The sequence below is a fragment of the Passer montanus genome, unplaced genomic scaffold (assembly GCF_014805655.1).
Source record: "Passer montanus isolate IOZ18808 unplaced genomic scaffold, ASM1480565v1 scaffold47, whole genome shotgun sequence".
Taxonomy (NCBI): domain Eukaryota; kingdom Metazoa; phylum Chordata; class Aves; order Passeriformes; family Passeridae; genus Passer; species Passer montanus.
The window spans coordinates 234,129-244,738 of NW_024369596.1; the positions used below are offsets into that span (position 1 = coordinate 234,129).

Genomic DNA, 10,610 nt, shown 5'->3' on the forward strand with positions numbered 1-10,610 from the left:
TGTAAGCTATTATTCAAACCACCCTAAAGACACACTCCAGCAAACGAAATGTTTCTGTGTATATTATTCTAGTACAAACACAGCCCAACTTCCTGCAAACTTACGTAAATCCTCTCTTTTTAATTCCCTTCAGACTTGGTCTTAAGGAGAGATGAAAACCTGACTTCTACTATGAAGCTCTTTCCTCTGAAGGAGGCATGAGGTCCAGAGTGAGTCAGGTGTATCAGGAGTCTGTAGGTGTCAATCCAGTTCATGTGCCACTCAAATGCGTGGCATCTTTTCAACATCTTGTTGTTTTTATATCATTCCACCTTTCCTAATCCATTTTCACCTCAAGTATTTAGCTGGCCAGTCTTAACTTTCCTATGAATTTGGAAACAGAGATGCCACTTGTTGCTTATCCTTTCAAAGCACTGTGCAATGTGGCTGCTAAGCTTTAAGAAGGGCAGGCACTGCAAGAACAGTATCCTGCAAGTGAAAAGGGACAAGACTGTGAAAGAAGGAGAGCTGCGCAAAGAAGTAACACCACTTCTTTGTGTTCTGCCTCATCCTTTTTACATGGAATTCCTACTTCATCTACTTACAGAGATCAGGAAGAGCATTTCGGCTAGTGACATCACAATCAGAGACATGAAAAGGAGCAAGGCTTTAGAACAAAGTACTTCTCAAAATTTTCTGCCTGGTTTGTGTCTCACAAGCCCCAGTGTAAACAATTCAAACGCCCTGACCAGGTGGACATCCAGGTGCACAGTGCAGATAATGCTTTGGCCAATTAAATACAACACATACCCCCTTGGGCTGCAGGTACCTGTAAGGCACCACCAGCACATACACCTGCTGGAGCAGGGGGTGGCCCTGCCCCTCCTCACATCCCTGCTGCCTATCTGCTCTTCACACTTGCAGCAGAAATGACAAGAAATCCAGAAAAAGCAATGATAAAGCAACATAACAGAAATAAAATTATGCCAGAAGGAAGATATTGCTTCTGCCCGAGACACCTTGCATCACACAGAACCCCTGGAGGCCATTCCCAGAAAGGGAGAAACTCCTGCTTCCCAACTCGAGTCCTGCAGCCGGAGCAGCGGAGCGAGAGCAGTGCCCAGCACTGCGGATCAGGGACACGCCTGCCTCTCCCGAGCACGTGGGCTGCAGCAGGATGTAAACATCGCTGGGTGCTGCAGCACTGCCTGCCTGGGCGTGGGCAGGGCAGGGGTCCCAGCCCCGACAGAGGGCGAAGCTGTCAGCGCAGACAGATGTGGGCTGAAACCCAGAGAAGGCACAGAGAAATAGCAAATACCTAAGAACAGTCAGGTTTAGAAATGCTGAGGGATCAGCTGCTCACCCTGTGCGATTTCCTGACTTGCACTGGCCTCCAAGTTCCTGTGACTGCTAGAGATCTTTTCTTCATTTTGTTGTTCTGGGTCCTAAAGTCATTATTATTTTATCTCTGGCTACTAAATCAGTACTTGCCATATTTCTGACAATCACCTGTCAATCCATGATTACAACTTGCATTATTTTCAAACTGAGCTCTATTATCTTACTTTGTCAATGTAATATAAAGTAATGTTTCCAGCATTAATACTGGCTAAATAAAATGTAATGTTTCCAACATCAATACTGGCTTTGGCCCAATAGCCTGGGAATGACTTTTTCCATTTCTTACCAACCAGTCACTAGAAGCATCTACAGCAAAAAGGCTCCTTCCAGAAAACAATCACTTCCGCTTCATTTACAACCACAAGTAGTATGACCAATATGTTACATGTGCTTGTGTGTTCGGGGACATTCCTGAGTGTATTGGTGACCTCAGAACAGTCACTATCACTACATGAGAAGGCAACCCTGTGACCTGTCAGAGAAGATGAAGAAAGCCACTAAGTATCACTCAGCATTTGCCAGGCCAAACCATTCAGTTGGCCAGCACATCCAAAATGCAGCTTTGAGGCAAACTAGGCAGGAACAGCCTTCCTCCAGTCTTTCAGAAATGTCATGACAGATGGAGAGTGATTAAAAACCATGAAGATTTTGAACATGGCCTCATTTACCTGAAAAAGAATAATGCAATGCAAAAAAGGCCACTCAGGATTATAAATTAAAGGATGAGGGAAGGCTTGCCTCATGCCAGACATGAAGACTAACCAAGCAGGCATGGGATGATCTCTCTGTGGGCAGCATGTACATTACCCATCAAACATTACACTATCCCAACTGGGTTCAACTTCAGAGTTGTGTGCAGATAAAGAATGGCTTTTCCTGAAGTAACCCAGCTACTAAAGAATAGAGAAGTTGCAAGCAAAGGTCTATCACAATGCTCTTGAGCAATATTACTTTTCAAAGAATTTCCAGTTAAAGATCTCACAGGAAAACCCACCTTCAAAGGAGAAACTATCCTGCAGGCACTAAGTGATGTTCTGATCTCTGTCTGAAGAATAACAGTATAAACCATACCACTATGGATCTGAAGTTGCATGGGGCTCTAAACCAGCAGCCACTCCAATCATCACCTGAAAAAGTTTATTTTACAATAGAGTCACCTGACCAATGCTGTCCTTCCCATTCCCCATCCTGGGTTTGGCCCAAGTTAGACAGCACCTCGCTTTCTTGGAAAGGGATAAGCTATTTTTAGCAGCTCATTCAGATGCCTGCTTAGTGACTGCAGCACAACATCTACCAGACTCCTCTGCTTTCAGCAGAGTAAACACCCTGGGAGTTGGCAGGTAGTAACCCTGAGACAAACACCGGGTGCTGGGAGCAGAGCAGTCTGCTGGGAGTTCAGGCAGACGCTTCCCAAGCCATTACTCGTGATGCAACTTCAATAATAAACAGCTGAGCACTTGGGGTGATTGTTATGCACCAACTCAGGTAAGGGGACATTCGTCCTTCCATTGTTTAATTAAACTGAAGCCCTAGCAGAAGTGATGCACAGACTTTGCTGGGGCTTCACCTGGGAGCAGCACCAACCTACAGAGAACACCCTGAGATCACAGAGCAGCCCTTGGCCTGTTCACCTCCACATGACAGCCCCAAACCACACTGCAGTGGTACCCTCAGGCATCACCCGTGGTAATACAACGGTGATTAGGGCTGCAGCATCCAGAGCCCCATTTTTCCAGAATTAAAAAGAATATATTGTTCTTTATGGGTCTGAGGCTCAGGGCAGGTATGTTACTGAGAATACAGATCTGTTTTGCCAGAGTCCTGGCTCCAACCTGGATGAGAAATTCTGATTTATGCTTTCCATTCTGAATACAGAGAAATGCTTATTAGACCACGTGAAACACTCTCATTCTGGTCACAACAAGCTTTCAATAATACCACTTCCAAGGAAGAGGGTCAGTCAAACCACTACCTAGAAAGATGAAGCTTGCAGATGATGAGAGAAAAGCCCCACAGCTGCTGTACGGATGCATTAAAAAAATTCTTTTGTGGTGGTAAACTCATCTTTTTCTCCTAAACATATGTTCCTAAAGAAACTAAAGTCAAACTATGCTCTGCAGCTCAGCTTGGGGGGAACAGCTAACCCTGCTCTGGAAATTCTGTGGTATCCCTGAGAAGTGATGAACCACTGACTTGAGGAGTTACCTGTTTGCTCCAACAGGTGCTGCAGTTCAGCACTCGGGTGCCAATGCAGAAGTGCATGGCCAAGCACTGCTGCAAGTCTGTCCCAGGAGTTTCCAGCTGAAGAAGCACAGTGTCCAAAAGCCCCTGGAACAAACTCACCAGTCAAGGCTGCTGCTCTGACATTGCCTTACCTGCCCACTGCTGATGCCAGTGGGACGAGCTACATCACCTCTCAACTGAAAAGCTTCCCAAATTCCTAACAAACTTCCCAAAACTGCTTCTCCTGAGGGTTTGGAGCACTGAACAAAGCTGACCAAAGCACAAAACCAGAAACATTCTTTTATTTTCACACGTCTGCCAAAGCAGCACCCGCATGTTCAGGAAGGGAAAGTGCACAAAGGAACCTCCATCTCTTGGGCCATGACCTGCATCATCCTCACCCACCACGTGTCTCTTGTCAGACATAAACACCTACAGCAGTCCCCTCCCTGTGCACGTGCAGTGACCACCTTACACTGACAGGAAAGGCTCTGCACCTCCAACTCACACATTAAACACTCAAGCAGTCTGACAGTGACCATTCAACCTAACACTATGTGAGGAAATTTTGAGGCAAACAGAATAAATTATCTGTACTTCCAGCTCAGGCATGACCCTGGCAGCAGTATGGAAGGTAATCCTTACCCCCAGGACATGGATCTAATACCATTTCCAAACATTCCCGGCATCAGCGATCATCCACAACTCCAACATTCACCTTAATTCAAACATTATGCCCCAGGTGCTACCAGGGACACCACCATCACCACCACATGCAACTGCCAAACTTGAGCTTCTGCAGCTTTCAGCCAACGCAGATTTACGGGGGTAACTGTCAGCATGCATCCAGCACACTCTCAACTTTTATGTCCCAAAGCTTCAATCCCCCTTCACAGACAGGCAGGAAGCTCTAAACTGACAGGCAGAGCAGATATTTAACAACTATGTTTATGCTTCTTTTATGCCAAATATTGACATAATGAACCAAGAAAGTGCAACCGTATTTTTCTTGCTCCTACAGTGCCACTCACACCAAGCTGAAAGGTCAGTACACAGTACAAATGCTACCTTTCAACCAGTTACAGCTTCACTGTGCAAAAAGTCCCCCAGCAATTCTTGTGGTGTCAAAATTGAGTATCAGAATGTGGCTCCTTTAATGTGAGCTGGTTTCGAGATAACTCAGTGCAACACTGAGCTGCAGCAGAAGACAAGGTTTTGTACAAAGTGACCTCAATCTGAGGAGAATGCCCTGCCACCCCAGAATTCAGGTATATTTTAAATGAGAAATGCAGTTTGCTATGTACTACAAAACTGTCAAGGAGACAAGGGAAAGACTGAGTCTAACACTTGCTCTGGACAACATTACTCCTGCATCTAACTTGGTGGTAATACCCAATTTCAACAGGTACCTACACAAGTGCAGACAAGAATGAGGTAGAAAAAAAACAAGCACGTGGAGCAGAAGTTGTAAATAAAAAGGTAACACCGCTTCTTCCTCTGACAGCCACTGGCTCCTGACCTCAAAACAACTGCTCAGAGTTTATTCCTGATGAGGAATAATGACAACTCGGTTGAATAGTGTAACTGGCCTGGCTCAGGAAGGACCCTCAACCTTGTGGAAAGAACAGCATGAGCACCAGGCAGTTTCTGAGAGGACACGGTGAGCCCTAATATGAAGGGGTCTCCTGGAAGCCCCCAGAGCAGCTGCCCCAGTGGTACCAGAAACTGCATGGTTCCTGCACTGCACACAGCTGCCCTCCCCTCTGGAGAGACCACAGGCAGCCCCCATGTGCTGGCTTCCTACACGTGCCAGAGCCCTTTTCACACCCTCACCCCCACCTCACAGAGAACTTGTACTGCAGGACAGAAAAAAGCAGCCTCTGGTGCTGTAATCTTCACTAGGACTATGACAAGTGCACAAGTCACCAGCCAGGAGAGCACCCTTTGATGCAAAAATGTTGTGTTTCTTGAGCATCACCAAAGGAAAGGAACCAACTGGGCGAGTTAACTCAATCTGACTGTTTGTGAGGATCCTCTCTGAGCATGCTGCAAACCCAGAGCGAGGGGAAACACCTGGGGTCTGCCCCTGCCTGGCTCATGAGCGGTCAGGCAAAACTGAACCTACAAACAACAAGCCACAAATCAATGTTTATCATTTATTTCTACTGTATGCAAGGTTATTAGGGAAAAGCTATTAGCAGCTAAGTAGAAAAGAGATGTAATAAGTAGAATTCTTAAAATCCAGGAGACCCTGTGTTAATCAGATGCCACACCTACAACGCACTCAAGCTATTTTACTTTAAAGCAAAAATACCCTAAAGGCTAAACTCAAAAAGATATCTCTAAGATGATTTAGGGCTTTTTTGAGATGCAAAAATATACTTGAAGACAACTGGAATTAAACAAACCACAGCCCAATGTCATCTCAGGGAAAAAAAAAAAGAAAAAAAGAAACAAAGCAACTTGCCTCCCCCCACATGAAAAACCTCCTGGGTTATTAACTCTGTGGTCAGCTTGGTTAGCCAGATCTCAAGTCATTTCTATCCCTGAACTAGCACTGGTGAGATATTAACTGCTTCTCAGAGGACTCCATGAATTCCATCAAGCCATGTCTACTTGCAAAAACAAAAAAGAGAAGCATCCCAAAGTGCACCCCCTGAGATGATGGTGTTAGTGAGAGCAGTGACTCACACCCAGAGGGGGCACAGGTGAGGGCAGGAGTGTCCCCACGCTCAGCTCTGCTCCTGCAAACACAACCCAGCTCCTCCAGCACCGCAGCTGCCGCTCCACAGGCAAGGAACTCCTCCAGCTCAGCCACGAGCAAGGAGCTCCACTTTATGGCACCCAACAGAAAACGCCAAAACCAGGCCAGAAAGACACAAGAAAACTGTATTTTCACGTGTGTTTTAATGAACTCTGCTAGTGACGGGAAAGGAAACCAAAATACAAAGATACATTCACCTACCCTACAGCTGACAACCTGCCTGGAGAAGAGACAGACAGAGCTGGCCCTTCAAAAATCTATAATAAAGCCCTCCTGGTACAAAAGACCTGGGGAATCCTCTTGCCGGCACGAGGATGCCGCCAAGGAGCGATGCAAAACAACTGGGGGAGAGCAGCGCTGCAGCTCGTAGTAACACACCCCCATCATGTCTTCCCTGCTCTGTCAATAGGTGGGTTGTTGTCGCACTCCCACTCCGGCTGCCTTAGAAAGGCTTAAAAAAAAAATTAAAAAATGAAGGGAGGAAGAAGAGCAACTCGAAAAAAAGAAGAAAAAAAAGAAGAAAAAAAGGAGCGGCAGGGCTCCTAGTACCGGCGAACGGCCTCTCGCAACGGGCCAAGCTCCGCCTGGGGCATCCACAGCGGAGAAGGGAGGAAGAGGAGGAGGAGGAGGAGGAGAAGGGGGAGGGCCGGTGCGCGACACCCACCGCCGGGCCCGCAGGAGGGGCCGGCAGCCCAGCCCCCTGGAGCCCCCGCGCCCGGGGAAGGACGCGTCACCCCGCCGAGCATCCCCGGCAGCGGGGCGCGCCGGGCGGCCCCGGGCCGCAGCATCCCTCCTACCTCGCTGCCGGCCGCGGGCTGCGCGCACCGCATCCCGCCCCGCCGCGGGCGCGGGAGCGGCGGGAGACGGATAATGGAGGCGGCGGCGGGGAGGAACGCACCGGCGGCAAGTCGCGTGCGCGGGCAGGGACGGCGATGGGCGGCCGGAGCGGGCACCGCCGCAGGCTATGCACGGCCGGCACCCGTAGGCGGGACCCCCCCGGGCCCCGGCGGCCCCAGCCGCCGCTGCCGGGCCGGGCGGGGAAGCGCCACCGACCGCTGTGCGCCATCTTTACTGAGAGGCGACGAGCCAGAGAGCGGGGCCGGGCCGCACCCCGCGCCCTGCATAGCGCTTCGCCGGCCCGTGGAGGCGCTGCATAACAACGGGTGCCATGCAGGTTGTGGGGCTCCGCCATCCCGCCGCCCCGGCACATGAATAAGCCATGCTCGATCAGTGCTAGCCCGGCATAACGCTGGGCGATATGCAGAGCCCCAGGCCCGAGCCTCAGTGCAGCCCCCCGTCCTGGATGGCGCAGCCTCCGGCCGCCGCGGCCCCTCATAACTCTCAGTGCCATACAGGCGCGGGGCTCCTCGCGAGCCGGCCCCGGAACCTGCCTGCCGTATAAGCGGGCCGCTAGCAGCCCTCATAACGCCGAGGGCGATGCCGAGCGGGAGCAGGAGCCCCGCGCCCCGGACCGCGCATACGGCATAGGCGGTGCAGCCGCCCCCCTGCATAGCGCCGGGCCGTATGCGGGGCGCGGGGCGCGGCCCCGGGCCCGGCATGGCAGAGCGCGCAGCTCGGCCGGGGCGAGCCGGCTGTGCCCTGCCCGCGGCCCCGCGCCCCGGCCGTGCCGCGTCCCGCCGGGTGCCGCCCCCGGGAGGGAGGCGGCGGCGGCACCGGGCTGGCAATTCTGTCGCGCACAGCACGGCGAGAACAGGGTTAACACCCAACAAGTGCCGCCGTGTTCTGTGAGAGCAGCGCTGCAAACGCACGGATAAGGTGTAAATCCCTCTGCTTGGGGACCAAAATGCCCATTTTGCTCCGGAGTTCATCAGCTGAGGGCAGGGCAGAGGGAGGGCGGGAGGCTGTTTGTCCGGACTGCTCGGGTGTTAGGGACGAGCTGCTGGAGGCTCTGGGGTCACAGCCCCTCTGCTGCCTGGGCTTCTGCTCCCCAGGACTTCCCGGGAGATCTGAAATTAGATGTTGTTTTCGTGTCTAGGGACAGGAGCATCTTTGAGCTCTCCCGTGCTTTACTGGTGCAGCTCAATCCCACCCTCCCACTGAAGCTGCTCCTGGCCAGCGCTGCTGTGAGCTGCAGCCCCCTGAGCGCCCACCAGAACCTGCTCTGACAGGGGCACGTGTGGACAAGAACAGGTCAGAACAGGTGGTGCTGGAGCCAGATCAGACAGCCTTGCCCTTGGTGAGGTTCTCAGGTTCAGAATCCTCCTTGCAGTCAAGCTCACACATGACATCCCACATGTGACCTCCCTCTCCTTGAGGAACACATCCTGCAGAATCCCACAACAGGGCCTGGCCATTCCCCTTGCTACTCTCTCCACCTGCTGGGTGAAGGGTTTGTGGTGACAGGAGCAAAAAGCTCGTGGGGAGGAGCAGTTCTGGGGGCCAACATTCACCCCTGCTCAGCCAGCCCTGGTCAGGTTTGCTGGGGCTGAGCAACCACAGGCTGGGCAGGGACTGGAAGCACAGCTCCAGCCACTGCTCCTGCTGCAGACTGCCCCCCAGAAGCTGGGGAGTTCATTGAGCCTCAGCTTTCCCATCTGTGGCGTGACCTGGGGCCAGTTGTGACCCAGAGCTGCTGGGGCAGGAAGCCTTCTTTCAACAAGAAAGAAGAAAAGGTTTCCATCCATGCCAGAACAACCTACTGCTTACACACAGAGCTCTGGTGGCCAAAGCGATGTCACTAAAGCAGCTCTGGCACCCTTGGGCCTGGCCCTCAGACCCCTCCTGACGAGCCAGCCCTGCCAGCACTGCCCCAGGACAGGCTGGCACCTGTCAGAGCACCAGACAAGGATGACAACAGCTCGGTACAGGCTCCCAGTTTATTGTTGCAGACCCCGTCCCAGACCCAGCAGGGTGGCACAGCTGAGGGGAGGGCTCACACGTTGTAGCCGATGAGGCCGCCCTTGCCGATGATCTCCCCGATGTAAAACCACATCAGCACCTCCGTGGCCACCAGGCCGTTCCTCAGTGCGTCCTGAAAGGGAAAAGGCACTGCTCAGATCACATCCCACGCTCCCACAACAGCTCCCACATCCCTGCCCTCCAGCAGCTCTCAAGGCAAAAACCCAGAAGTGGGGCAGAGTGTTTGCTGTATTCAGCCACCCCTCAACATATCCCATCACAGAAACGTTCTACAACATAAGCACACTGTCAGCTGCTGATTGTGGCTTTCTACAGCTCCTTCAAGGACCATTTCTTAGCCACACACGGCAACACGCTGATTTCAAGGCCAGCCAATGACACAGCTGATCCAGGAGGCTGGGCTCATTCAGCCACCTATGGATTCTCCCTTTTCCTGCGAGCAGAGGGGAACAATCAGCCTGGTCCAGGCAGGGAAGAATTAAAGCAAAGCCAATAAAACACTTTAAGCTCTGGGCCCCTGAATTCCATGAGCTTCATACATCGCAGCCAACAGTTCCCTCTGCTTCCCAAGGCAGGAGCAGAGCATGTCCTGGGGGGCCAGGAGGCTCCTGCTGGAGCTGTGCTGGCACTGTCGCGTCCCTCCGGCCGGTACCTTGACGGTGAGCTGCGCCAGGCGGCCGCTCTGGAACGCTCTCACCAGGCCCTTCATGCTGTCGATGGCCCGCGGGATCTCGGCGGGGGTCGGCGGGGCCAGCTCCACCTTGGCGTAGTACCAGAACGTGGCCAAGCGCGGCTTCGAGTAGGTCACGGCGGCTGCGGGAGGGCGAGCGGAGCGGACGGTGTTCTCCCAACGGCGGGAGCCCGCCAGGCCTCCCCGGGGCCGGCTCGGTGCCCTCAGCCCCAGCCCGCTGCCCTGAGCCCCGGGCTGCTGCCCTGAGCCCCGGGCCGGCTGCCCTCAGCCCCGCTGCCCTCAGCTCCGTCCCGCTTCCCTCATCCCCGGCCCGCTGCCCTCAGACCCGGCCCGCTGCCCTGAGCCTCGGCCCGCTGCCCTCGGCCCCGTTCCCCCTCCCCTCCGCTGCGCTCCCTCGCCCCTCCATCGCTGCCGCGGCCGCAGCCCGGTGCCTCACCGCCGAGCAGCTCGGGCCCGCGCTGCACCAGCCGCTGCACCAGCCCCTGCGCCGCCTTGGCCATGGCTGCGCGCTCAATGTCACCGCCCGCGCCGCGCCCGGCGTTCGCCGCGGCCAGCCCGCACCGAGGACCCCGGGCCACGTGCGCGGGGCGGGGCCGGGCCGCGGCGGGGCCGGGCCCGCGCCGCTCCCCGCACCCAGCCCCGCACCCGGCCCCGCGCCGCTTCCTACAGCTC

The 10,610-nt window shown here is 53.6% G+C and overlaps 2 protein-coding genes across 2 annotated transcripts in view; both read right to left on the reverse strand.

Moving 5' to 3' along the window:
* Window positions 1-7,488, reverse strand: part of KMT2A (lysine methyltransferase 2A) — a 41,156-nt gene extending 33,668 nt beyond the window's left edge. Inside the window, exons 1-2 of the mRNA XM_039721753.1 lie at window positions 7,165-7,488; window positions 790-808 (exon numbers count right to left, since the gene is read on the reverse strand). Of these exons, the coding sequence (XP_039577687.1) occupies window positions 790-808; window positions 7,165-7,433 (288 nt within the window). The 5' untranslated portion in view covers window positions 7,434-7,488. The remainder of the gene's footprint in view (window positions 1-789; window positions 809-7,164) is intronic.
* A 1,698-nt stretch (window positions 7,489-9,186) lies between these two features.
* ATP5MG (ATP synthase membrane subunit g) lies at window positions 9,187-10,535 on the reverse strand. The gene is made up of 3 exons (XM_039721910.1): window positions 10,375-10,535; window positions 9,900-10,060; window positions 9,187-9,359 (listed from the first exon to the last, which is right to left on the reverse strand). Exons 1-3 carry the CDS (start codon window positions 10,436-10,438, stop codon window positions 9,261-9,263), a joined length of 324 nt encoding a protein of 107 aa, XP_039577844.1. The 5' UTR covers window positions 10,439-10,535; the 3' UTR covers window positions 9,187-9,260.
* Between the last annotated feature and the right edge of the window lie 75 nt (window positions 10,536-10,610).